The sequence below is a fragment of the Sylvia atricapilla genome, chromosome 2 (assembly GCF_009819655.1).
Source record: "Sylvia atricapilla isolate bSylAtr1 chromosome 2, bSylAtr1.pri, whole genome shotgun sequence".
Classification (NCBI taxonomy): Eukaryota; Metazoa; Chordata; class Aves; order Passeriformes; family Sylviidae; genus Sylvia; species Sylvia atricapilla.
The window spans coordinates 53,246,632-53,274,441 of record NC_089141.1 but is presented as its reverse complement, the minus strand read 5'-3'; the positions used below and the strand labels follow the sequence as shown (position 1 = coordinate 53,274,441).

General features: G+C 40.7%; 1 protein-coding gene across 2 annotated transcripts; it reads right to left on the bottom strand.

The window, feature by feature from the left end:
* HTR2A (5-hydroxytryptamine receptor 2A) lies at nucleotides 1-26,610 on the bottom strand. 2 transcript variants are annotated; one of them, XM_066313285.1, is made up of 4 exons: nucleotides 26,141-26,610; nucleotides 25,025-25,680; nucleotides 20,836-21,036; nucleotides 1-4,901 (listed from the first exon to the last, which is right to left on the bottom strand). In XM_066313285.1, the coding sequence occupies exons 2-4, from the start codon at nucleotides 25,422-25,424 to the stop codon at nucleotides 4,087-4,089; spliced, it is 1,416 nt and encodes a 471-aa protein (XP_066169382.1). In that variant the 5' UTR covers nucleotides 25,425-25,680; nucleotides 26,141-26,610; the 3' UTR covers nucleotides 1-4,086. The 2 variants fall into 2 exon arrangements, with proteins under 2 accessions (XP_066169382.1, XP_066169384.1); XM_066313287.1 differs by having other exon boundaries at nucleotides 25,025-25,662.
* Between the last annotated feature and the right edge of the window lie 1,200 nt (nucleotides 26,611-27,810).

Below are 27,810 nucleotides of genomic sequence, written 5' to 3'. Positions count from 1 at the left end.
TGGCATTTGAATATTTTAATCTGCTTTACTAGCAGTGCAATCAGACAGAACAGTAAAGCATTGAAACACCATTTTACATTAACATTACAAAATACAGCAATTTTTTTTTTCTCTATGTATTTACATAAGCAAACATATAGGTATTCAAAATAGAATGCATCTCACTGTCTGGCAATAATTACAGAAGTACAGTGCATGGTTGGCTGGATGGGATAGATACATAGGAATTTTTACCCTGAAGTGTAAAAAGGATGCACACCAGCTTAAGAGATACATGGTGAGCTTCATGTCTTTGGACATTTTTCAGATGCAGTCTTAACGGTAATAAAATGTCAATCTACTTGAAAAATTGATGCTGAAAAGTTTTTTCAGATGAGGTGGGTTTTTTTGATGCAGATATGACAGACTGACTCAAAATGCTTTTCCTGTGAAGTAGGGGAAGGCCCTAACCTCTGAATCAGTCTATATGAATGTCTTCTCTTTTTTCTTAACCTGGAAAATTACAAAAAATTTCATTCCAGTCTGATGCATAATGAAAACACAGGTTTTTGGAAGATGGAAATGTTGCTCTGAAGCTGGTCATATTAAAACCATGGTGTTCATTCCAAGCATGGGCCAAGTGCTGTAAATCCTAGTTTAAAACAGCTGAACTTTGTCATCTGTCTGCAGTATAATGAGCCCATTAATTTCTATCTATTGATGAACAACCTCTATCAGATTTGGCATGGTGGCTAGAACAAATTCATATCCTGACTCTGTCATCTTCACTAAGGCAAACTGGACAAAAATCTATTAATATTTTGATGCAGGGTGGCAGAATAAGGCCTTTCTAAGCTGTCAAAAATGTCCATAAAGAGCTAGAGATATTGGTCTTTATCTGCAGTGCATTCTTGGCCTTGAGACGCTTCTTAGGCAAAAGCTGCTGATCACTCAATAAAACCATCTCTCTGAGTGCTCCAGAATCAAAATGTCAGGCATCAGTTTTCCCTGCTTCTAAGCAAAACCCAAGTGTTACGTTCTCTCCAGCTGTCAATTAATGAAATGCCATCAAGTCTCTTATGTCCAAAACATAGGGTTTATTTTAATAAGCTGGAAAAAAATGATTGTTCAAAGTCATCTTGAAATGAAACTTCAAGCCAGTTGTTGAAACCCGCTGTGACTGTAGCGAAACATTCCCTGTCAGTATTTGCAACCTGAGCAATTTGACATTGTGAACGAGGAACAGGAGGTGAAATGAAGGAGAAACAGAGGGCTGATCTGCTCTGCCACATGGGCAAAATGCAACGGTAAGTGGAGAGCATAAGCACTGAAAGTGAAATGTTCAGTAACAGTTTATCAGCTGCAAGCTGGTGAAGGAGACTGTGCAGAGCAGCAACTGGACCCTTAGGAGATTTGGGAGGAATTGAGCTCTGGAGAAGTGCAGGGTGCCATATTCATAATACAGGATGCAAGTGGGCTCTGCTCCCTGGCACAAATGGATGGTAAGACCCTAGCTGTCTGTCCCACCTACTTCTTTCTTTTGCAAGGCCAGAGAAACTTGCAACAGGTCAGGCATAAATGGTAAAAACTGTAGCAATTCCCTCCACTGGTGGAAGCCTCTTTGTTTCCTTTCCCCTCACATGCTGGTTTAGAGACCTTCGGTCCCCGTCAATTCTCATAATAGGAAGGCAATCTGGTTTGGTGGCAGATCTAGAGCTTCAGACTTCTTCTCACAAAACACTTTTGCTTTTCTTACTGCCTGCTTATTCCCTGAGATACCTGTTTCCAAGGGCAAATCCACAAAACCATCACCCCCAATGTGGAGAGGAGACATCTGGCCTGTGGGATAGAAGATGGGCATTGTCCTTAGTTCAAAGTTACAGATTTAGGGTCAATATCAAACTTGACAGGAAAGAGTGGAAAGTCAATGCTCCCACCTACTACTATGATAGTCCTCATACTCAGCTGTATTTAGGAGAGTCCTCCTGGAATCCCTTCTTTGCCAGTATGACAGCTCTCACACAGTGCTGTGTAGGAACAGAAAGTATGCACAGGGAGGTAGGAGCAGCAAATTCATTTTTGCTTCTGTTGAAGATGTTCAGTTTGACTGTGGTGATCAAATATACCCAGAGACAGAGAGAGCATATAAAGCACCTGGTGAGCACGGCATTTATTCTACTTGATTTATCAGTTCAGCCTAAATGACCAGCTTTGTGGGGAAAACTATAAATGTCTTTGAGGTGATAGCTGACACTCATGGCATGATCACTGTGAGTGGGGCTAGAGCATGACACTTTGTCCCAGACATGGAGACTGAGGTCTGTGAGGTGAGTCAGTGTCATCACGTACTAGCAGATTTAGTTATACAATATATATGGCAATAAATCAGTTTCTTGTAAATCAGTCAAATACCCAGACAATTTTTAAGTCCTTGTCTGTAACTTAAGCCAAAGGCCTTCTTCCAAAGACTCCCACCTGGTAAGAGAGAATAAGGTTCAGTTTCTCTCTGTCTCTCTCCTTCTTTGACTTAGTGGAAATTTAATTGCTCTGTAAAAACTGAACAACTTCAAGAGAAGGACGGATGAAGGCATTGGAGTTTTGCTTTTGCATGGGCACTATTTTTTCCAGAGAAACTGGAATATATCCTGGTTCTGACAAGATTATGGCTGCAAAATTAATGGAATTAATTGAATGACTGGATTTAGGCTTTGCATGTGAATGCAGCATTTATATTTTTTCTCTTCAACAAAGTCCTACTGCCCTCAGTGACGCTGGCTATAATGCCTGAAAGAAAAGGTTTTCATGACTAGCCATGTATCTTATGTTCTTTACGCAATGTATTCTGGCCTTGGATCTCTGCAGGTGAAATGCAGTGTTGTTTACAGGTCCTGTTATTTTTCAAGTGAGCCCCATTTGTCCATACATATTTCATTAAGGCTGAGTCCTAGTAGTGCAATCTTCTGACCATTCCTGAGCAATCTGCCTTAACAGCAATACACTGAAACATTGGAAAACGGTTTTTAGCAACTAACAGTTTTCTGACAATTCTGGCTTTGCAAGCTCTAAACCAAAACCAGGACATTCTTATAATGGCCTTTTTTAGTGAAAGAAAAATTATAAGAGAGGATCTGCTTCAACCTTTTACTGAAGCCTTTACTCATGCAAAGTCCCTCTGACATTACTTAAATCAGACTTTGTTGGAATTGAACAGAGTGATGAATCTGGAAGTGGTGTGAAATTATTTAGCAATGTTGTGCCTGCTTTTCCACTGTTCTCTTACTTCACCTCCCTGTCAACACCAGTGGGAGGGAGTAGGGAATTAAGACTAATAATTTTGAAAACACTATTTTCAATTTTTAAACCAAACACATGAAATTCTTAAATGCAAATAAACTACAATGCCTGAAATAAAGATTACAAGTGGTGGTGGAAACAGAGGATTACTCAAGTATAATTTACCTGTGAAGATTGCTTATTTGAAATACAGAACAAATGGCAGAAAAGCCCAGGGACATTTCAGGATGCTTACTGAGGAAGAAAAAATGGCATAAAACCAATTAACAAAATGTCCATATAGTTAATCTATAGCAGTTTTAACAGATTTTGTTCAATACTTTAAGATTTATTTTAAATATATATTAGCAAATGAACCACCATTTTATTTAAAATTCTGTAAAGTGCTCATTCAGTTAATGATAAGAAAACTCAATTGTAGCAGGACAAACTAGCTGGAGCCTATTCTGCAAGAACATCAAAGGACAGCTTAGCTTTCATTTGCAAAGAGAAAAGAAATGCGTAGGTTTCTTCACAGCCCATATTATAATACTAGAAATTGCATTTTTTTTCTTTAAGAAATATATCCTTTAGAATATTAAAAAAATAAGTTTAATAAAGCCTGTGCTTAAAACAGCCAAAGTACTGTATGAAAAAAATTGCACATTTGATACCCTTTCAACCCTGCTTTTCATCCACAGGATAATGTGAGGAGTATATGATGTTGTTGGGAGGTCTCTTGAACACAGCTGATTTTCCTACACTGTCAGACCTTCTCCCAGCAGGTGAAATTTTCAGCACACACTCCATGGTTGTCATGGCAGCTGCTGGCCATCACACACCACTAACCTTTTCATTCCCTGGGCCAGTACTTCCCTTGGAAGTACCATCTAAACGATGTGTTCCTATCGTGACTGTTGAGTAATCCTTAGCCATCATTTTCGCCTCTTTTTTCAAACTCTTCATTTGTGCTAGCTGGAGCTGGCTGGAGTCATATGCAAGGGCTGGGATAGTGTTCACCAAAATCAGCTGGAAAGGTTTCTTCTCCTCCTTGTAGCGACACTGGATGTAGCGAGAGAACGCAGAGCGGTAGGTTTTGTTGAACAACGTATATACGAGTGGGTTGACAGCCGAAGAAAGGTAGCCAATCCAAACAAATATGTTGAGAAGTCCTCCGATGACCTCTTCTTTGCATGACTCCTTGCAAATAACAGCCATCACATTGGTGATGAAAAATGGGCACCACATCACAACAAACAGAAAGAAGACAATGCCAAGGACCTTGGAAGCCTTCTGCTCATTGCTGATGGATTGCATGGTTCTCCTTCCTGAAGCCCCCATATCTCTGTTCAAGGAGCGCTGAAAGAGTTTCTCTGAGGACAGGGAACTCTGAGGGAGGAAGCTGAATGAAGCAAACTTGGTCTTAGGGCCAATGTCATTCACGCATAGCATAGCTTCCTTCTGCAGTGACTTGATAGTTAAAAAGTAGGTGACTACCATGATGGTTAGAGGGATGAAGAATGCCACAAAAGAGCCTACTAGAACAAAATTTTCATCTGCGAGTAAGCAGATGTCTTTCTTAAAAATGTCTTTCTTAAATACTTTGGAGTCATCTTGTAGTCCAAAGACAGGTACAGGCATGGAGATACCTGAAGGTGGATGAGAGAAAGAAGAGGTTAGAAGCAATAATGAAAACTACTTCCAAGAATGAACAAACAAACATCTACCTGTTTTCTACCTGTGGCTGAGGTGATTGTAGCTGTACACATTACTTCAGCCACAGGTAGAACACATTCACTTCCTTCCAACTGTCCTGACACCTGGTAGCCCGAAAAGCATGGTTTGGATCTTGGGCCCCTTGAAATGATCTCCAGACTTGCTCCTTGGTCCCTGCCACCTTGGCAAAGGATTTTATGAACTATGACCAAGATGACTCTACGCATTTCTTTTCTGGAGTGGCCTAAGAGTGATCTTGTTCTTCATTAAAGGACTAGAAGTGTTCTGGGTTCTAAATAGGCTGGGAAATACTAATTTTAGGAAGAAAGATAATTTTTTGTCATAGGCCTGAGAGTAATCTTTCATTGTGTCCTTCTCTTTTCTTGCTGTAATCTACATATAGTCAACACAGCCTAAATGCTAACAAAACTCAACTTCCCATGTGGCAATGGCCAGATGAGCAATGGGAACAAATTAAGCACTGAGAGACACTGATAGGAGGAAGCCTGAGATGTATTTTATCCTGCAGAACTGCAAAAGTCTTCTCAATGTATTTCCAGCTGCTAGAGATTGCCTTCTCTGTGCACAGCCATGCAAAATTTGTCTTGCCCTGGAGCATGCATCCTTGGCTTGTCATGAACGGCAAGACAAGGTGACAAAGTCCATTCTCCTCGGTTTGCTCTGTCTGTTTCAAGACTACTCAGCCATTTCCTCAGGGATTTCTGCAAATGCTGCTAGAGTCTGGGTAAAATCAAACACCTGCTGTTTCTTTGGTTTTGCATTTTTTTTTCAGCATTTGTCTCTTCCCTTCCAAATAGATGCTATCTCTCCAAGAGTGGTGATGTTCAGACAATGAAAGATGATGTGCTGCGAAGATAGCCGAAGTGGAATGAAGCAGGGGGTGATCATGCAGCCCTGTTTGGATAAAAACAGTGAGAGGAGTCTGACTCCTGTGGAAACTTAGCATAATCTAGGAGCTTCAGTCCCATTTGAATTTTGGAACAGAAATCCCAGTTGCTGTATTTGGCTTATGAGAAATAAAAACATTTACTAAAGAAGAATTTCTTATAATGTGAGGATGTTGTGCCCTACTTTGTTCAGTAGATGCCCAGGAGTGTCCTTATTGGTTCACAAACAAGTCCTGAAACATCTGCATCTCAATGGTACCTTTATCTCTCTTTCTTTCCTTTTTTCCTACGCTGAGTCTGCTGCTCAAACTGAAAACCCTTTAAAACATAGTCTGTCTCTTCATTTGACACATATCCAGTGCCCAGCATAACAGCTCCAGTCCTAGAGGAAAGCTGTGGAGTACAGGCTCAATACCAAACAATAATAATCACAGTAATAATAATATTAGATTATTATTCTGTTCAAGTGCTTAATTCTTTTTGTTCTTCTGTACCTTCTAAAAGATTTTATTTTTCTAGGAACATTGTAGTTTATTTTGCCTTTTCTACTTTGAACTGAGTCATGGCATTGCCTCAACCCACTTTAGAAAAATGCTGTTCTTATCTGCCCTGGGCAGAAGCTGGTGGAGAGTCTGTGGTATTACTTTCTGTTTCTCCTGCACAAGCTCTAAATGCATGAACTTGGGTTAGGAGAAGCCAGTGAGTGAGATGCAAACTCATGCAGTGTGTGGCTACTCCTGAGTTGAGCTGACAGAAACCTCCAGTGTTTTTAGCTACTAGCTGAAAACATCTGAGTCCATTTCTCTGAAAGCATGGAGGAAGAGGTCACCATCAGAAGCCACACTGTCCAGTCATGGCTGAAGTAATCTGGGGTGCTCAACATCTCCAGGGAAATGAGGAATGCTTTGAAGTTAATTTTCTTTTTCTTGGATGTTTTGAAGGAGTGCTGAAGGCATCCAGCACCTCCCAGCATCATACTCCAGCTGCACGAAGACACAGCATTAGTCAGAGCAATACCAGAAGTTTCCTGTCTGCTTCTGTCCTGTGCTGATAACAGCGAGGCGGTTTTTTCATTTAATTCAAAGACCTAGTGTGAGCTGCAGAGATAAAATAAACAATGGTATTGACAGAGTAAAAGGATGCTTTTCATTACTACCTTATGGTTCAGCTGCCTGAGGGGGCATGGGAGCAGAGGCAGCAGCATTAGACAGAGGAAAATTCCAGCATAATCTGCACGCTTTTTCAAGTAAAGGGCCAAAGTCTGTTGCAACTTCTCACCTGAAACAAGAGAAGCAATTCCCCAACTGCTTTGTTTTGTTCTTAGCAGCTTCTGGAGACTGGCTTCTAAATCCAGATTTCTGGCTTTAAAAAATTGAAATGGGCTTTGGTGTGTAGCAGAAGTTTCTGCGTTTCTTTGACGTTACTTTAACAAGCACAAAAGTGCTGTACCAGAGAGCTGTAGCAGGCACTACTACTTCACGTAGGTCTTCACTTTTTTCTGAGTGACTACTACTAGTAGTAGTGGTCTGAGTGACCACTACTACTTCACTTTTTTCTGAGTGACCACTCAAGGCATCTTTCCCCTACAGCCACAGGGAAGTGGCCTGTATACAGTTTGAAAATAGCAGAGATACCACACTTTTGTGGCAGAGAACACTGACAGCTGTAAACTGCTTTTCGTGTAACCCCAGTTAAGTTGGTGCAGGGCATCCCCCAAATAATATTGTGACATTCCTGCATGGAAGAAGTTAATGTCCAGCCCAGTTTTCTCTTTTCACATCTCTACATGGACTAAATTTACTGTTTGCCTCCTGAAAGGAATAGGGTTTGTCCCCCCTCAACAGTTGGCTTCTGCAGCATAAGTATGGCAAATTTCATGAGGACGCAGGGATCAAATTCAAAGGCAGTCATATTTAAACTATCAGTAAAGGAGCTTCCATGTGCAACTCACATCCAGTATTTTCATGGGAATTTTAAGAACCATCACATATGGCCAAGAATATCTCCCACAAGTCATGTTTGGTCAAGATAATTTGTTCTGTTAACCCATAATGAAAAGTCCTGGTCTAAAGTTGCATTAGCATTATTGCAACTGACTGGACTCATTCTTTAAAAATTGAATATGAATGATCTGTTTCACCTGGATCATTCAGATGTGTACTCGCTGGTTTACTTGTCCTTGCTTTCCAGCTCCCTGCTCTTGGTGTCCGGAGGTTTAAGAATACACAGATGGTGCCTGTGCATTCAAACGTCATAAGAAGAAAATCAGCTGCACAAGAGAGGACCATGCAGAGCTACCAGGTAGGGACAAACAGGTGTTTGGGAAGTGAAGCATGTGCTAACAGCAGATCTGGAGGAAACAACCTGGAAGGGCTGTAACAGAACAGCTATTCCACACCCTGCCCATTCCATGCTCCCGCTAGCTCAGGTTAGTCAGTCTGGAAAAAAATCTTGGTTTCCCCTGAGGGCTTTTTTACGGTTTATCTTTCTTGGCTTTCAAACAAACCAAACTGAGGCAAAAGGAAGCATTCAGCACAGAATAGGAGCATCTATTCAAGCACTGAGATTACATTAGCCACTCCATTTCCAGTTGGCATTCCCGCTTAGAACATTTTCCTTTGTGGACAAGCCCTAAATATTATGTTCCTCTGGTACAAGGTGGTTTATTTATATGGTTTGGTTTATACACACATGGCTGTTTCCAACTGTGAATTTTAATAAACTTCTCAACAGATCCCAAGCAATAAAGATGAGTAATAAATTCTGCATTAAACCTCAAGAATTTGGGCACAGTTTCTGAATGACAAAAGGCTCTTAAAAACACCAAAGGTTAAGAAGTGAAGCAATGGCATCATATTTGTTGTCTCAAGAATCCTGGTGAAATTGACAGGTTGATACACTGGTACACATTGGTATACAATGCTTATGCTTCAGAGGTATACAATGGCTATAAAACCACTTTAACTGGACAGGTAAACTGGGTTTGCAGCTGCCTTGAGCTGCTGAGACTATCAATAAATCAAAGCCATAATTTACAATGTGTGTTTAGGGTGGCACACTGGGGTGACTTGGGATGAAGACAAGGAGGGGGAATGAGTTGAGAAGGTCAAGGTTCTTTCAGTGAAGTCTCCTTTAAGCAGAAACTTTCAGTCACATGCTTTCACCTTGCATATATCCATTTCAATTTTTTTAATACAAATGAGCATTATTCTCTGCCTTAATAAATGTCCAAAGGTTAGGAACTAGCTTTTAGAAATGTCATTTCAGTTTCTCAAAAACTTTGGCACCTTTGTTCACCTTCTCATGAAAAACAAAAATCTCTCCCCGTCTCAGGTTTTGGCAGTCACTTTGATTCAGACATACCAGGTCATGAGCCAGCTCATGGGCCACTGCACAAAGACATGCTGTGACAATGGGGCCTCTGAAAGGATTGCTGCTTGGGAAGGCCAGTGTCTCCTTCAAGCAGAGCTCAATCTGGAAATTTGTCTAATTTCTATAGAAAAGCCCATGATGGTATCTGGTGCCTATTTGTACCCAGAAAATATCCTCTATTGGTACATCTACACATTCAAACAGCAAACAGACATCCATGTATAACTCACCTGCTACATTGCAATGCATACTCTCAGTTTCATGCTGTATAAAAATCTCCTTGTTACACACTGCTATCACATTATTTTTAATATTTTTGATTCAATTAACCACACAAAAGAATATTTATTCCTTTGGACTAACTTGGTACCCTGTGTGGATATTTGTTTGCCTAAGGAACACAATCCACAGTGAGCCACTTGTGGCAGGAATACCATAGAGCATGTCCTCCTCTAAGTATCAAGGATGACAGTGTGTCTGGATCTTATATGAGGAGCTGGAGTTTAGCAACAGTTACTTCCACTTAAACATCCACAGAGGAGCTGCTCAGTCTGGCTTCACGACTCTGCTTGGCATTTGACACTCACCATTATGGTTGTTACATCACTACATTACATTGTTTTGTCATTACATTATTGTTTCCCTAGATCTGCAAACACTTCGCTGCCCTCTTCATGCACCTGAAAATGTTATTCCCCTTTGACTCCTTTCCAGTCATGACAAACCCTTCACTGTGATAATTTTTTTGCTGCCAGAGTAGTGCCAGCCATATTTCCAATATGTGCAGGTTGCTAATGGGTGGCAGTGCAGATGCAGAAGCAGAAATTTCCACCTGGGAAGAGGGGATGTTGAAAAGCTCTGTGTGGATTGGGAATCACCATCTGAGGCTCCATCTAGTTAGCATGAATGTTAAAAAGCTTCCACTTTCCCTAGTCAGAATGACAGTATCCCCAGAGTCCTGGGCTAGAATTTCTCCTCACATGTGAGACCAGCACAAAATTCTTCCCTGGTGGTAGGTACATGTGTTGGCAGAGGCAGAAGTAAATGATCTCAAAAATCCCCACACAGTATTTGTTTTCACATGGATTTCCTCAAGAACAAAGTGAGTCAGTGCTGGGGGAACATCGTCTCCTTTCTGCATCCCAAGAGGCTGTACTCACAGGAATGGAATCAGAGTGAGTCCAGGCATTTTACTTGTAACTGCTGATAGACCAAATTTAGTTTCTTATTCAAGGGCACACATGGAGCTGGTTTTCTGTATCTTTCCCTCGGAACACTATTTGTTCACACGTGTTCTATTTAATGCAAGTGAAAGGAAAACAAATTTAATGTCACATAGAGGGGGTGCTAGGTAATAATTGGACTATTCTATTAAGTTTGAAATGGCTTTGCTCTTGGCAGCTCAGAAAATCTCTAAGGAAACATATTATTTAGCCTAGCAGGAGATACATTCAATTCTTTTTATGTGAGAAAAGTTTGGTGAATGAAAATTTATACCATTAATTATCTATTTCACTTTAGAAAAACAAAATCAGAGAAGTCTGTTTCCTAATATGTTTCTCATTTATGTCCTTGGTCCTGAAGCCTATTTCTTAACAAGAACAGAGATATGTGTCTCCAAAATAATTTGTAGAACTGTGATAATAAAATAACTATTCATAGGATTAGAGGAGAATTACAGGGAGGACAGTGCAAGAAATGGAGAATAGGTGCTCCTTTTTGACCCAGCTGTTTAGGAACCCTGGGCTTCAGAGTGAGCTGAGTTATGAGAGAGGAAGCTGCTGATGGAGTCTCTTTCTGCTTTGATATAATCCTCAAAATGTGCACACAGCCCTTTTTCCTAAAGGCAGTAGGATTCCAACAGCAGGGAACAGTTTCTTTGCTATTGGCTTTAAGTGTTTTTCCTGCCTATTGAGGAGAGCACTCCTCAAATTCTCTTTGTTAGTTATGCTGCAGGACTTGTTTACACTCTGGTTCCTCTAATTTTCTTGTTGGATTTTTCAGGGCTTCTGAGCATTTGAGGAAGATACAACCTTTTGCATAGCAGTTTCCAGTGGAGCCTATTCCTCACTACACTGTTTGCTTTTCACACTGAGACATTATTTTCGATTTGGGCAGAGGCTTCTTCCAAGGTGTTTTTTTGCTTCTCACAGAGCTTTCCAATTGAAAGAAGTTGTTATCTCTCTGTCTAAGATGGTTACCCAGTCACTAAAGGGCATATGGAAGTCTACACTTATCAAAGAGCTAGAAATAAAGAAAGGTGGGGAAGCAACTTGCCTGGGGGATGCTGGCTGAGTAGAGCCCAAGTCCAAGGCAGACTGCAGCTCCAATTCTGCTGCCATTTGGGAGCTGGGCTTGATGTGCTCCTTTAGGGGACATAGGCTAATGACAACTGTATAACCCCTTCATCTATACTGAGTAGAAGCGGTGAAAAGTGACCGGCCTTACAATAAAGAGCTTAATACTTAGTCTGAAAACTTGCAAAGGGTTTCACAGGTCTCCAGCCTATCTCTGCACAGAGGGACAAGGTTCTCCTCCTTTTATTTAAGGCTGCTGCTTCTGTGGCTCAGCAAAATGCAGCAGAGCAGGTCAAACGCCCTTTTCTTTCTGTGTACTCAGTGTTTTAATTTCTACTCAAAAGAAGTTACAAATTTATAGTTGGCACTGGCCTTGGTAAATGCGCTAATTTGCAAAGGAAAAGAGCCTTGTGTAGGATCAACTCGAGCCCCCAGTGATACCCCCTCTGTTTAGCATATGACCATTCTGTATTCCGTGTCAGATGGCCTTGCAGTGTTCACTGTTCAGGCCTCTAGGAGAGGAGATTTTGGGATTTAAGTGCTTTGAAAAGAAGAAAATACCATACCTTTTTTACAGGATCTTCCTAGATCAGATGATACCAGTTTTTCTTTTTATCTGTCAAGTTCCTAAAGGGTCTTTGCTATACATGCTGCATACATGGTAATGCTTAAAAAAATACTTAAAGCAGCAGTAAGCTAGAAATTATAGAAAGATCTTAGATATACCACTACCATGAGCAAATAATGTGGTATCTCCTAGTGCAGTCTAAGTGACAAGATCCCCTAATATCCCAGTTTTTATATCTCTGTCTTTTAATTATTACATGGTGTGATTTGTTGAAAGCTGATAATTTACTTAACTCTGCCCTAATCTTCCACTGAACTGAACAGAGATTTCTGTTAGTATATCCGAGGTTTTTTTCAGCAGTTCTACTTGGCCTCATTGTGTAGTTTAAAAGGAGATTGAAGGTAGCTATCAGATAAATTTTGAATTTATTTTTTTACAATAATTTCACACGCCATCTGAAGGGCACTGATAACAAAAACTGTAATTCTTCTGGATTTTTTAGACTTCAGACCATGTCCCAGCTGTTTCTCCATACCTGCTTTTGTGGTTGCTTGTAGAACTGCTTAATAAGCAAATTGTCAGCTTCTTACTAGTTATACAAGGAGACTGCAGCAGTGGCTGGACCATTATTGGGGTAGATGTCCTGATGTGATGGATAATTTGGAAGGAAAAACAGAATGAGAAGCAACTTAGAGACCTGCACAGGTCTGAAGATGATGAGTCAGGATCCTGTGCTTTATGTTTCACTGTCTACCCTGTAGCTAATGCCCTTCACCCTGAATCAACTCTGTTAGGCCAGTCAATGCCCTGGTCACATTTGCAAGATAACAGGGTTGAAGAAGAAAGAAAAAGGCAGTGTATCTGAAAGGATTGTATCTACCAATATTTCCCATCTACTGGTGTCTATGTGGGTGCTACAGAATGATCCCTAGGCTTATCTTTCTGTTAAACGTCACAAAGCACCTTGAAAATGAAGAATAAATACATAAACTGTCCTTGCAACAAGAAATGCAGGAGTCACCTCCTCATGTCTTGCAGTAGTATGCAAGGCAAGACTGCATTTAACTGCAGAACTTCCAGTCTAAAACTTCTGAATACTTCTGTGGTTGTGAGAGGAAATTTACACTGCTCATTCAGTGCATCTGGGACCTAAAATCACAGAGTTTTTCTCTCAGGATACTCACTTCAGCTCAGTCTATGATCCTGGCAATAGTGGTCAATTTGACATTTCAAAACTCAGATCAAATACAAAAAGTCATAACAAGGGCTATGTTCTGCCAAAAGGAAATAAGTCTTCCCAGTGGGTGTGATTTATTTCCAACATAAAGGCAGGACTGAATGCTGTGAAATACACAGATTCCAGTTTTGATCAGGCAGAAAAGAAAGCCTTTATCACGATGCTACAGCCTGCTTTCAGGACATCACAGGAGCTCAACAAGCTATTTTCCATCAATGGCCCTGGAGGACATCATAGGCAAAATCACCTGACAGGTGTTTCTAAATTTGTCTCAGGTAATTAGGAATATGTTGTTGCAGTTCTGACAAAACCCTTGACTTTTATTAGCTGGGTTTCTGCTTAGAAGGGATGCCAATGCCACAGCCCAGGTAATGTGTGGGGAAAGTTAATTGCAGCCAAGTGTTAAATAGTTTGCAATGTTCCTGCTAATAAACATAAATGTAAGGCTTTAATTTTAAAGAATTCTGTGATACATGAACCTTTCTTAATGTAATAAAACACAAAATCTGTCATAAGTCAAATATAATAAATAAAGGAACTTATGAAATAATTCTGTATAATTTTTAAATTAATGAAATTTTCTCTTTTCTTAACATTTTCTTTTATGTAACACAATGCACCTTTAGCAGTGCCATTTTAACGTGATTAAATGTGGTCACAGTATACAGATGACAGAATTGATGAATCCGAACATAATTCCTTTTACACTTCTTTTGTGTTGCATGTGGCATTTTCTATGCAGAAATCCAGCTCCTTTGACTAGAGATGCTGCCTTTTTTCTTAAAATATTCCATTTACTCTGATATACCCTACAAAGAGAGACTGGCTGATTATAGGTCATACTGGCACGCACCAACAGGTACTTATTAATTCAAAAAATCCTCATAATAGGACAGGCCTCACCCAAATGAGCTGGATGCCTCTTTGCTGGTAGCTTCAAGAGGAAGAAGAAGATGGTCCTTATGGTCTTCAGAATGAAGACACATTTTAGAAAAAAAGACAACTAATTCTTTCATCAGCACTTTGACTAAGCAGATTCTTTTCTATTAAAAATATAGCTCTACTGCTTATAACTTGTCTTTTAAATTAAAAACAAAGCAGAAAGAAATGCAACACAATAATGTCATGACCACCCCTCATCCCTTTTTTCACCTGAAAGGCAATTGCTTCTTGCAAAAGGAGTGCTCACAATATGAGTGTGTGCCTTTTTCACAGGCAAAACCTCTCATCTCATCCTGATATATTTACAAAAAGAACATGATAAAGAGCATGGTAAATATATACATTATAGTTATTCTTCCTTTGATGACACATATTTACTGATATAATATATTCTCCCCCATCCAGATAAATGCTGGGTTGCTGAAAATGTGTTTCTGTAGACACATGCCTGTGTCTTAGTTCTTTATTGCTTTGTTTCCAAATTTGGAGAATTTAGAAAGCAGTTCAATCATTAACATCCCTTTAAGCATTTTTTTTTTCCATAAAGAAAAGTATAATGTTAGTAACACCTCCTTGTCAGATGAACAAACATTTACAAGTTCAAAATGCAAGGTTTTTAAACTTTCACAGTTACGGGAGGGAGATATATGTGGCAAGTTGGTGGTCTGGTGGATGTGCTCACTCTTGTGGGAAGACCAAATCAAGCAAAGGGTTCTGTTACATGGGAAATATGGGAATAATTTACATCAAAGTAAATAGGATATTCGTGTTTCTTTCTCAGAACCATCTTAAGTAATGTCTCATGACCAGAATACATGTGCTAGTCAACTCAGAAATGTGCATCACAGTGATGAATGTTCCTTTTCCATGGAACTGAACATTGCCCTCCCTCGCACAAACTGTGCACAAAGGGCTTGTTCTCATTAGTTGTCACTGCTGTAGGAGTCATTAGTGTGGCGATGAACTTTCTACTGACATAATTGTTGCAGACTACTGGGCCTCATACGTTGTGTCTCTGTGAAGAAATACAGTGATGATTTTATTTCTGAGATGGTTCTGAAGCTCTAATACTTTATAAATGAAATTTCATGGCTAAATCCTTCATTATAATTGATGTAAATTTCTCTATAGGTTGTTCAACAATTTTTTACAACTTCATTTTATTTTTATGACATCATCTACATCCACAAATGGTAAAGGTCCCAGGGTCATCCAAACACAAAACCTACAATGTTTGCCCCTGAGATCCTGCAGCTGGAGTGAGCAAACAGTATGTTCACTCTCTGAGAGATGGTTTCATGGGTATGATAAAAATGACAGAAATGTTCCCTAGGGAAATGAAGACTGCAAAGTTAGGTCTTTAAAAGAAGAAATGGAAGCAGAGTGAATGACTACATGACAAAGAGGGTAGTGTAGTAGATATTTTAAGTTTAGCTCCAGATTTCCAAATTTAGGTTCTAAGTTTTCAATCTGTATTGCCAGAGTACAGTTTGTTGTGTAGTTCTTTGCAACTTTAATTATTTTGATAATATATTCCACGTTTTAACAAATGATCTTTTCCTATGCCACGGCATCAGTAAATTAGACTTTATTGAAATGGCAAATTATGTCACTGAGAAGAAACGGGTGTGTAGTAGATTCAGGACGAGGGCTCACAGCCTCCAGTTGATTAGCTGTTTGTGCCTTTTGAAAACTGTGAAGGGCTTTTCAAATGAAAACTTCTCTTGACAGAAAGAAGACTGAGTTTAAGGAGGCCAAACCTGTCAGCAAAACACAATCCAGAAGCACCAGTGGTTGAACTCTCCCAATCCCTCCTGCTTCCCTGGCCCTTCAAACACTGTAAGGCAGCAAGAAATCATGCAGAGAAATTGCAGACTGCCTGTGAAGGAAGGGTAAGCCTCTGTGTCAGCATAAAATGTCACACTGACAAATTAGCGGGGGGCTCAGTTGCACTGGGAATTTGTACACCTGGAGCTAACTTCACCCCTGCACTTTGGAGAACGTTGCTTCACGTCCTACAGTATGTCTCATTTTCAAAGCCTCAAAAGCAATGGCAAAATTTTAGTTATGTGGTGAGAGGTATTTTACCAGCTTCATCTAGATCTGTGTTGAGCTTATTTTTTCTGCATGAAAAGTACAGAATAAATCTAAGTTGTTAGTGGCTGGGGAGTGCAGAGACTGCCTGAAGGCAGTGAACAGATGTGTAGGCTGAGTGAGAAATGATAAGAGAAAACTCAGCTCAGAGTACTTGGGCTTCATCAGACTTCGCATTACTTAGACCATTAACAGAGGAATAGAGATAAATAAGAACTGAGGAATGTTATATAAAAGGACTTAACATTCATGCCTGTAATTATTTTATGCTACCCTTTCAAGGAGGGAATGATGCACTGTTGGCCTCTTGCAGAGAAATGCATTTGTTAGGCTCGTTTAGGACTCGAAGGTATTTTTCATGTATTTTTCAGTATAGGCTCTATTCACAAGTTTATAGATTCCAGCTTTATTCAAAATTCTACTTCTTTCCATCAGAGGGAAATCCTTTGGCTTTTTACACCTGTTCTCAATAATGACCTCTATGCTTTAAAACAAATAGAATAATTTTCAGGGTTTAATGAGCTTTTGCCTTCAACTGCTACAAATAATCTAATTATCTAGCCACTGTGCATACTGGATGATTTAAGAATTAAAGACACGATTAGAGTTTGTTACAGTAATTAGAATCTATTTTAAACCAATTGCCTGTGGCATTACATGGTCTAGTGAAACAAAGGCTTCTGGCTAAATGCTCTTCTTCCACTAAATGCAAAAACAAATGTTAGCACAATTTATTTTTTTTTAACCTGAGAAAATCAAGATTTCAGAAGTCAAGTAAATTAAACTATCTGTGGTTTTTTTCTGCTGTTTTTTAAATGCTTCATATGTCACTGAAGCCAATGGAAGGAAGATCACTGCCTTTGGTTAAAATTGACTGAATTTATATGTGTATTTAGTGAATAAAAGGAAAATTACAAATTTAGTGAACAAAAGTGTAATTAATTTGGTACACTTGAAGTTATAATCTAGGTGGGTTGGGAAGCACTAGAAGAATTTCTTCAGGCCCCACAAATCAGCTAGAAATATTTGCAGGAGTCAGTGAGCAGGTGGGTAAGGGTAATCCAGCTGATATAATGTTCCTGGATTTCCAGAAATCCCTGATAATACTTTTTGTCAAAGGCTGTCAGTGAAATTAAATTCTAATGGCAATAGAAGAAAGATCCTTTTGTGGAAAAAGAATGGGTTGAAAGATGGAAGGATGAAAGACAAGTGGTAGGATTAAACATTTTGTTTCCATATTGAAGGCAGCATCTGACTGCCTTTATCCGTGCCGTTCAGTTCAGCCTGAGCTGTTTGCATGGTCAGTGGAACTGATTAAATGTACTGCCAACACACAACTGTTGGCTATTTCCCCCATCTTCCTCTGCTAAAATGAAAACCGGCACAGGGCAACACAACATCTTTCATTTCTTTCTCGCTTTTTACCCTCCATCTCATATTCACAGGAGTTCACAGGTCACCAGCTCAGCTGCAAACTGTAGGCACATGGGGAAGTCAAAGGTTATCTATCTGAGGCTGGAGAGCAAAACCTTGGGTCTGAATCTGCAAGTGAGATGGTAGCCACAGCAGGTGCTGTGGAGGGCGTGTTGTGCCCAAGACCAGCCTTTTCTGGGTCAGATAACACAGGATGGTTTGGGTTGGAAAGGACCTTGAAGATAATCTCATTCCAACTGCCCTGCCACAGATAGAGACATCTTCCACTAGCCCAGGTTGCTCAGAGCCCCATCCAACCTGGCCTTGAACACTTCCAGGGTTGGAGCATCCACAGCTTTTCTGGGCAATTTATGCCAGTGTCTTACCATCCTCACCTCACTCATCCCAGTGAGAGTTCTCAGCCACAGGCATGCAAAAATGCAAAGAGTTAAATCATTTATAGCCCTGTCACTCTGAGTAGCACTGTGAGCCTGGTAAATGATACATGGAGCACCTCTTTGTTCAGAAAGCATGTCCTGTTAGTAAGTGATAGAGAAAGCACCTGTAGAAACCCATTTCCTACATATTCTTAGCTGGATGGTGGCAGATCAGGAGGATAAGCATTGATGATTGACTGACAGCAGGTTGCATGGGTGATCTGGGACCTGTCAAGATTCCCTATAATACTGGCATTTTCCTTTATTCCATTAATACAGAGATATGGCACAGTACAAACTCAGTCCCGCCTGGCAGTGACTGGCTCATCAGTTTCTTATAGCTTCTTCCTATGTGTTTCCTTTCTTATCTGTCCTCTGGAGCTCATCCCATTTGCCAGGCTGGAAACCGACCAATTTTCCTTCAGCTGGTCTCCCTGTCCCCCTTGCTTCCATGAGACTAGGAACCAGCTGAGCACCACTTCATTCCTGTCCACCTAAGTGTGCTTGCCTACGTTAATTTGTACCTGTTTAACCTTCTCAATGTTTTGGTGACAAAATGTGTGAATGATATGGAGTTACCCTATGACCCTTCCTATTTTCCTGACATCCACTGTTCCCTTACACATGCTCTAATCCAGCTGCAGTAAAGCAGGACTGTGTCCTCTTCACTCATGCCACACTTGAGTGGTTTCCAATAAAATATCGAGTTGTATTTTTCAGTTACATAAATAGGGACCACATTGCTATCACTTGCCATAATAATAACAACAAGTAACATCCATGGCTCATGTCATCACTGTTACAAGACAGTTTCTCCAGAGAGAAGAAAAGGTGTTTTTAAAATGGATGTTACTAGTTATTACTACAGAGAAAAGCTATAACTTTTGAAACAAAATATCAGGCTATCAGAGAAATAAACTCTCCTGCTACAGGACATAAACCGTGTTCTAACTAATAAGGCTAAAATAACACTTTTTTTCTGGATTCCTTTTAATAGTGAGCTAATTCACATACTCTGTCAGTAAGCCTCTGAGAAAATATGCTGAGCAGAGTGGACCACCGGAATGGTCATTCTGATCATTCTGTGAATTTGTGTTTAACCAGGGCAGTAATTTCATACACACTAAGCACAAGGCACCACACACAAGTGCAGACAAACATGGTGTGCATAATTTTAAGGAATGCTTGACTTATTTATGGTATATAGAGAAATGCACTGAAAATACTTGTGCTTAGTGTTTTCAAAAATTGGAAAACTGGACAGAGTAGGTGATATGTTTTCTACTGGATTAAAAAAAGTGTGACTGTAGAAGAGATGAGATATGATTCATTTAATCTGAATGAAGACATCTACATCTGATTTGCTATAGGCTTTCTTTACAGTTGAGAGCTAGGTAATTTTACAGTGGGCTTCACCTCGCCTGTGCTAGACATCTACATCTGATCAGCTGAGTCCACCCCAGAACCAGATGCTGTTGAACCTCATCAGGTCATGGAGAATGCAGAAATGTCCTGTTGAATGCAGACTCCCACGATTTCTTGCTGTTCAGCCAATTTAAATCCTAACAATCCTAGACTGCTTTTTCTCAGACTGTGGGCCAGGATCAAGAAGGAGGTCAGGAGACGATTTAGAGTGCCAGGCTGGCAGCATGTTAGGCATCATCTCCTTTCCCTCCTCTGGGAAGAGTGGTAAGGGATCACAACTACCACTTGCAATAATTTGTAATAGCCAGGGAAGGAGCTAATTACCTTTGGTTGCTGACAGCTTACATCTCTTCCAGGGCAACAGAGTGATTTTTTTCCTGCCTCGGAATAAGTGAGCTGCCAATGCTCAAGGGTCTACAAACCACAAGCACTGAAAGCTAACTGAGTTTTCAAGGTATTTGAAAACCTCCACCCCATGTATGTGAGGAAATTCTGGATGGCATCAGACGCAAAACTCTTCCAGCTCCTGTGCCATAAGACTGTTCTGGACATGCTGTCACCATGGCATGTTGCCCTGCCTAGTTTTGAGGCTCTGGGTTTTGACAGTGGTCAAAGATATTTGTGTACTTGGTCATTCAGAACACTTATTTTAGACTGTAACCCTGAACTGTCCTCTGGAGAGACTCCTCTCATTCTCACTGTACACAGTATCTGTTGTCCCCTAAATAAGACGCATAATATCCCCTCCATACACACCGAGAAAGGCAGAGAAGATCTGCCCATGGGAAAAATCTCTAAGCAAATTACCTAAATAAGAAATTGAGAACAACTGAGTTACATAAAACAGGGAAAGACTTTTTTCAGTTGATATATTTTTTTTCTTTTCAGATGTTTAGGTAATGATGGATCATCAATATGGGAAATTAAGACATCTTTAAAATAAACTTGAATACAGTCATGCTATCACTGATGTATATTCTTTCAGCGCTGCTCAGTTCTCCATTTCCCATTGTCGTTGATTTCCACTGCATAATTACTACATTACAGCCCTTCTTAGACTGTGGGAAGCAAAATACTGCAGGCAGAGAATAAAGCTTTAGACTGCAGTATGTATATCAAATCCTCTCAAAAGCTGGGAATCTGCAATTACATGCTGAAATATTGCCTCACTTACCAACTGATATGGTCCAAACAGCAATTATTTTGGCAAAAGCCTTAGTTCTTGAGTTGAAGCGGCTGTGGTGGATGGGGTTCCGGATGGCGATGTAGCGATCCAGGGAGATGGCACAGAGGTGCATGATGGACGCCGTGGAGAAGAGCACGTCCAAGTAGATCCAAATGGCACAGAGCTTCCTAGGGAGAGGCCATTCGTATCCTGCACAAGAGAAAGTTGGCATCAGCTAAAGATGTGGCATCTTTGAAAATGTGGCATCTTTTGTTGTGAACCATCTTAGTGCATATATCCTTCTAGGACCATAGTAGTAAGTACTCAGTAATACTAAGTGTTACATTTAGAAGCTGCCTGACACTGTTTTAAGAAAATATTTTTATTTGTTTGCAGCCTTCTAACTGTAGCTTTTGGGGTTAACTCTGCTTCATTCCGAAGCTACAGGCAGCATATGTTTTTTCTTTTTAATTCTATTTGCATAATTCTAGTGCTTGGTGCTATGATTAAACATTTTTGGCAGCAAATCTATGAATAGAGAAGCAATTTTGTCATTGTAAATCTGCAAGTTCTCAATTTTGCTTTAGAACCTTTTATCCACGTAATTACTGCATTTTCAACACCTGCTGATATGCAAAGCTACCTTAACTCTGAAAGAAAAAACTTTGGATTTAATGGAAGCTAAAGAAGAAAAATTATTTTGTTGCATACCAGTGATATAGTATCTCACCTGTCTTTAGGCCTCTACCACATACCTAAATAAGGATATTCCCTCAGTCAATGAATATTGATAGGCTCCTCTGGGGAATGCAATCCAAAGCAGATGCAACAGTGTTTACCAATATCCAACCTACAGCTTCTTTGCTGCACATTAAGCTCTCACTTTTTCCTTGTTCTTTCCACTACCTATGAAGATTAATTGATTACTTTCCTTTCTCAAAGCTCTTGGGAGATGGCTATCATGGCTTGCCTAGTTTTGTGTTTAATTTTTTTGTCTTCCAGTCTAAGAAAACCCTAGTACTTTATCTTTTTCTTAGAGATCATGCTTTAAAAACTTTTTTTCTTCTTCTTTTTCTGCCCTGGAATCCATTCAATTTATCTGCATGTTGTATATCATTCAGTGACTAAAACAGAACTTGGTACTCTTGCAAACGCCTCCTGACTGCAAAGTGAAATACAAGATTTCTTCAGGGATCTGGAAAGAAATGTCTTTACTTATACAACCTGGAATGGTAAGTGCCTTTTGTAGGAAAATATCATGCTAATACAGCATGTTTAATTAATGATACATTTTGGCAGCCAGATTTTGTTCAGCATTCTTGAAGCCCGAAAAAAATTCACCACTTGGTTTGCTTCTTTACCTTTGCACTTATCCTCACTGAATGTTATTTTTGGTTTCAAACTTTCTCTTCAGGGGTCCAGATTCTTGTTGATGATTCTCATCCTGTCCCTCTGAGTGCTTGTAACCTCTCTCAGCTTGCTGCATTTGGAAAGTTGTGTAAGCTCTCACTCCACACACTATACACGTTGTTCAGAACAGCATTGAGCAGACCCAGGCTAAGCAGAGCCCTGCAGAACCCCCATTCAAAACCCACTTCTATTCCTGCAGTGAGCCACTAACAGCTCTCCTTGGAGAAAGTTCTGCAGTTATCAGAGTCCTTATCTTGTAATGATTCAGTTTAGAGCATATTACCCAAGCTGCCCATGAAAGTGTGGCATGGGCAATGCCAAAGCTCATATTGTGAGAATATGTTACTATTTTGGGGAGTGCCCGTCTCCTTTCGAGATACAGTACAAGATTTGTAACAGCAGGAATGGAAGGAGAGGTGGAAGAGGTAGGTCTGTGCCTAATTACATTTAGTCTCAGTGAGTACTAAGGAGACCTATTTCTTGGTCTTCTTGGGTTGCTGTAACACAAGCAAACCCTGACACACCATACAGCATTTATGGATGTACCTTATCATGTTTTCTGATCTCTTGGGAAATCTCATCCCTGGAGTGTGTTAGGTGATGGCTGGCTTTCAGGGGCATGACTTCCCAGTAGCATCTCTCTGCCAGGCCAGTTTACAGGGAAAACCATGAAAGTATTTTTACACTTGACAACATACATCTGTTCTCTTACTTCACTGACCTTTGGGAACACATTTGTCATATCCTTCTAGATTTCTTGTCTTTGCAATAAACCAGGATGGGGCAGGGATAAAATAGCATCTGCCAGATAAACTTCCTTAGAGACTACAGATTCAAGAAAGGGGAAAGTATATGAGAGGAGAAAACTCTGGATGCAATAAGGTGCACCCTTAATAAGGGTATAGATAACATCCTCCAGGAAGTTTTCTTCTCTGTAGACAGATCCTGCTGCCTTTTCCAGCAGAGTCTGGGGCTGCTGGGTGGATGGAGAGCCCAGCCCAGAGGGTGCAGACTGGCACAGGCACACGGCTGGCCTGGCTGGACACCCAAACCAGAATTGCCCACAGTAGCTATGAAGCTCGGAAGAAAATCATCTTTCCTTTGAGCAAGGGGCTGCAGAAGGGCTGGTGGAGCCCTCGTTTTCTACAGCCTTAGAGGTGTCCTGGCTGAGCAGGTGTGTGCAAAGGACTCTAGTTTGTACTCAAGACCATCAGCACAGGTGATGTCACTAAAGTTGAGCAGCTGTGGCCAAGAAAATGCTCCTATGGAAAAGGAGGTGTCCCTCCATGCCATCACTGATTATCCTGTAGGCTGACGGTGCACCACACCAAGATGGTTCTCCTGGTACCAGTGTGTGTCACCAGATGATTTTCCACCTCAAGTTATACTGCTTCCATTCCTGGTCTTGCGAGGGAAGAAGCAGGGAGAGAGGAGGCAAAGCCAACACAGCCCCTCCTCTACGCCTTTCGGGCGCCCTGCAGCTCCCGGCCGTCGCAGCCTTTTCCCGGGACAAGGGGCTCCGGCTTCCCGCCGTGCGGGAAAGGCATCCAGAGCCCCAGCCCCCTAATCCCTCCCGAGACAGGGAGTTCGGGCGTCTCTTCCCTCGGTAGCTGAGCCTGGCCAGCAGGAGTCCCTGTTGCTTGTCTCAGGGAATCGCGCCCAACTTAAATCTCACCCATCGGACAATTTCTGTTTCACGCTGTTTCTCCCGCCAAAGATAATCCCACACCAATACGGTAAATCACAGTGTTGCACCATCACTGATGCCAAATGCAGTTTGCAAGTGCTACTGAGGGCGACCTGTGTAGAGATACTGAAAATGGAAAATAAACTTCCCACTTTCTGGATTAAATATCCCTTAAGTCACAGGCTCATGTTTGGACCTTAAGTCCCAAAGTAGTGAAGTAATAGAAATCTTTCCAAACAACCTCGTTTTCCTCCTGACAATGTCTAGCTTCTCTTTGAACTGTAGCAATTCAGTTGTGGCACTGGAAGACTCAATTCTGAAGTTTAGGGCAGTAACAGCCTGACAAAATTGGTGCTGAACACATATGAGGTGCTGCTTGTTCCTGCATGAGCTGTGCTGCAAATGATTTTAGTGAAAACGAGAAGAATGATCTGCTATTAATTCCCTGCAAGGGCATGAACTGTGAGTCATTATTCACTTTAAAAACTTCTCTTAAGAAATGGTAGTTTTGCATTTGTAAATGTTACTGAACAGCCAGAATTAATGCCTGTTTAATTAATCCATTTCTTAACTCCCGCAATATTTATTCCAGCATTTGCTAGTAAGTAGATGTCTAAGCAGGGCATTGGTGATAAGAAAATTATTTATATTTGTATTATTTCATTAAAAATAATTGAGGGGGCTGCCTACTTTGAATCTATAACTAGTCATTAGTGTTTCAGTGCATATTTGCAGAGCAAAGTAACAGGCAGGACCCTACATTCTCATTGGGAATATGAAAATTATGAGCCAGGGAAAAAACCAGAAAGCAATCAAAAGAACAAAGCATCTTCATATACACTTTGAGACAATTCCTCTGATAACTGAGTAATAAACTAATGTTATAGACTGTATTTAAAATGCTTGTAACTGGAAATACAAAGTAGGAAAAGCTTCTAGTACTTCACCTGTTCCATCCATTAAGCAGTGACATGTATTTCAACTTATATAGAAGGATAACAATTTTCTGTGGTAAGAAAATGAAATCATAATAACAAGATGTTATTGCATGCAATGTTTAAGGCTTGTCAATACATGCAGTAGTTACACAGTAATACTCACCATACAGTATGGTTAACATGGACACAGGCATGACAAGGAAACCCAGCAACATATCAGCTATTGCAAGTGACATTAGAAAATAGTTAGTGGCATTCTGTAGTTTTTTCTCCAGTGAAACAGCCATGATGACAAGAATATTTCCAGCAATGGTTAAAACAATCACTATCACTGTCAGCAAAGCTGGCCAGTTTTTCTGTGAAGGGCAGCATGGTGGGCTCATGTTACTTTCACATGAAAGATTGGTTAGGTTGTCAGAGTTCACAGTCAAGTTGCAGAGATGTGATATATTAATTTCTCCAGCTCCATAAACATTTCTGTAGAATCTTCTCTCGTGATTTATTTGTACGAAGGAGTTTGCTGTTGGGTTCACAGAGCTCTCTCCATCACAAAGAATATCCATTGCTAAGTCCAAAACCACAGAGATAAATTGTGAAAAACAGGAAATTATCACCCTTTGTCACCATTGGGCATTATATTCCTCGGTTCTCCATGCCAGAAGTTGAGGGAGAATAATCTTTTGTCGACTGTATTTTTGCAATTAGTGTGATGTAGAAAAACATACCAGAATTACTCCAAAAGCTGAAATGTTTTGTTTTCAGTTCCATAGGAAGTCCAGTGTTGGCACATTGAAAATCCAGCTGAAAAGTAAAACCAGACTATAGGATAGAGAGCGTGGGCTTGAGGCTTCAGTGAACAAAAATGTTGGAGAAATAAAAGATATAGAACTTTTGCAACCACTAGGACTCCCCTCTGGAGCTACATCTTATTGCTATTGGTAACTGTAATCACACAATTTTAAACACAGCAGTATTAAAATAGCTTGCCGTATTAAACAGCAGAGCTCTTGCTTCTCTATTAAGAAAGTTGATTAATGATTCCATCCAGCATTTTTCTCTTGAAATAATTAAATATGTTCTTATTTATAGTGCATCTTCCATAACATGGCTGATAATGTCTGTCATTTCAAAATCATTTTCAGCCTCATATCAGAAAGGACACATTCTGGTCCATGCTGATTTTTGTAGCTAATTGTACCTTTTGGCCCAGCATGGCTTCAGAATGGAAATTAAACAACTAGGTACTGTTATAAAAGAATACAATTTAAGGAAGACTTACATTGCACTTCAGAGCCCACTTTCAAACTGCAAATAAATGCACTTTGCACCTTGGATTACCACATTCTTCTCTATGCTTAGCCAGTTCCGTGTCTTTTTTCTTCAGCCTCCTCCACAATGGTGATATTTCAAATAGTTTTTTTTACTTCTAAACTGCACACTTGAGTGAAGCCAGTTCCTGTGCTGCAAGGCTTGCTCTTTTCTTCTGAGAGATAGGCTGCTTGCCGGCTCTTTCCTTATGCATTTCCCCGCCCCAGGGCAAGCTATATTTAAAGTAATAATAATATCAGAGCCCTTCTTGAAGTGACACAAGAGAAAGCGCGCGCACACACTCACGAGAAAGCAGCCTCCACGGAGGAATTACTGATTGCAACAGGAATGGAATTTCTTCCTTGCTGCCTTGTTCGGATTGTCAGACCTCCCACTCTCTGGATGTCATAAACTGCAAGGCAGCGACAGCAGGGGAGGGCAGGGCAGAGAGGGTCTTTCTGATAAATCAGCAGCTTTTTCAGAGCTTGTTTTAAACGTTCTCTGCTTGGGGGCTTTTTCAATGCATGCTTTCAATTGGCAGCAGATGCCTCACAAACAGCTGTATGCAATTACAGCAATTTGCAGGACGCAGGCTTGAGAGAGACAGAACCTAAGGCTTGTGATAGTAGATACTAGTGAAATATGTAAGTGAGAAGTTTTTCCCATAAAGAGGGGAAATTCCACCAGCCTTAAAAGGCAGGCATAATATTCAGTCGCCTTCAGTTTTAACTCCAGGTCTGTGCTGACGTGTGAATCAATAGATATTTATAAAAAATTGAAGTCACTCTGATGTCATACTCATTTGTCCGGAGATGGATGTAATAGCTAACTCCAGCAGCCTGTCCCAGGCAGGCGTCCCAAATGAAGAAGTTCTGTAAAGCAAAGTGTGTATAGAGCAAAGGGGAACAAAGCAGCCTGACACTGCTTCAACCTTGTACCTCTGCTGCCAGGACACACATGAAGAAATAGCCAACTCTTCAATTTGCCATCTAAAAAGAACCCAGCTCCCAGACTCTCTGAGACTTCTAGTTGTCAGAATTTTGGCTGAGTGGGTCTGCTGCACATCTGCACATATACTGCAGACTTCCCTCATGCTGAGGGCAATGCCTTTAAACAGGCAGGCTCAGGCAGTTCACAGTGAGAGCTCGGAGAGGTGCCGGTGTCACTGGGCACCCGTGGGTCCTGGCAGGCCCTTGGGAGCTGCAGGCTGCTTCCACAGCTCAGCTGTGTGCGCAGCACTGTTAACCCTGCTGCACATCCCAGGGAGCTTCAAACACGTGGAGCGTCTACTGACAGCTCAGCTGATGAGTGCTAATCTCTTCATGGACCCAAACTGTACCAAAGTGAGTCTCAGACACCACTGAAGACCATTCAGATCAGTGGGACACAGTTACAGAAAACCTTTCACAGTAAAGTTCTTTGGTGCCTATGACTCACCGGTGAACCCAGCAAGACAGGGCAGACAAGGCAGTAGCTCCCACTAATGCCCATGTGGGACTTCGAAATGTGTCATCACAGTAGTAAAGTTTCCCAGTCCCATAGGTGAGGGTAGAAGACTATCAGACAACATAAACTGGTAAAAAAAGGTGATAATGCTGAGTTTAGCAAGAAATGTTTCAGCTGTGGCAGTCTCACCCAGAA

What these genes read in the sequence shown, in the direction of transcription:
- HTR2A (XM_066313285.1), bottom strand. Translation starts at nt 25,424, where the DNA reads ATGGATATTCTTTGTGATGGAGAGAGCTCTGTGAACCCAACAGCAAAC. An exon ending in CATGTTAACCATACTGTATG is followed by an intron (nt 21,037 to 25,024) that starts GTGAGTATTACT and finishes TCTCTTGTGCAG; the next exon opens with GATACGAATGGCCTCTCCCT. An exon ending in TGTTTGGACCATATCAGTTG is followed by an intron (nt 4,902 to 20,835) that starts GTAAGTGAGGCA and finishes ATCCACCTTCAG; the next exon opens with GTATCTCCATGCCTGTACCT.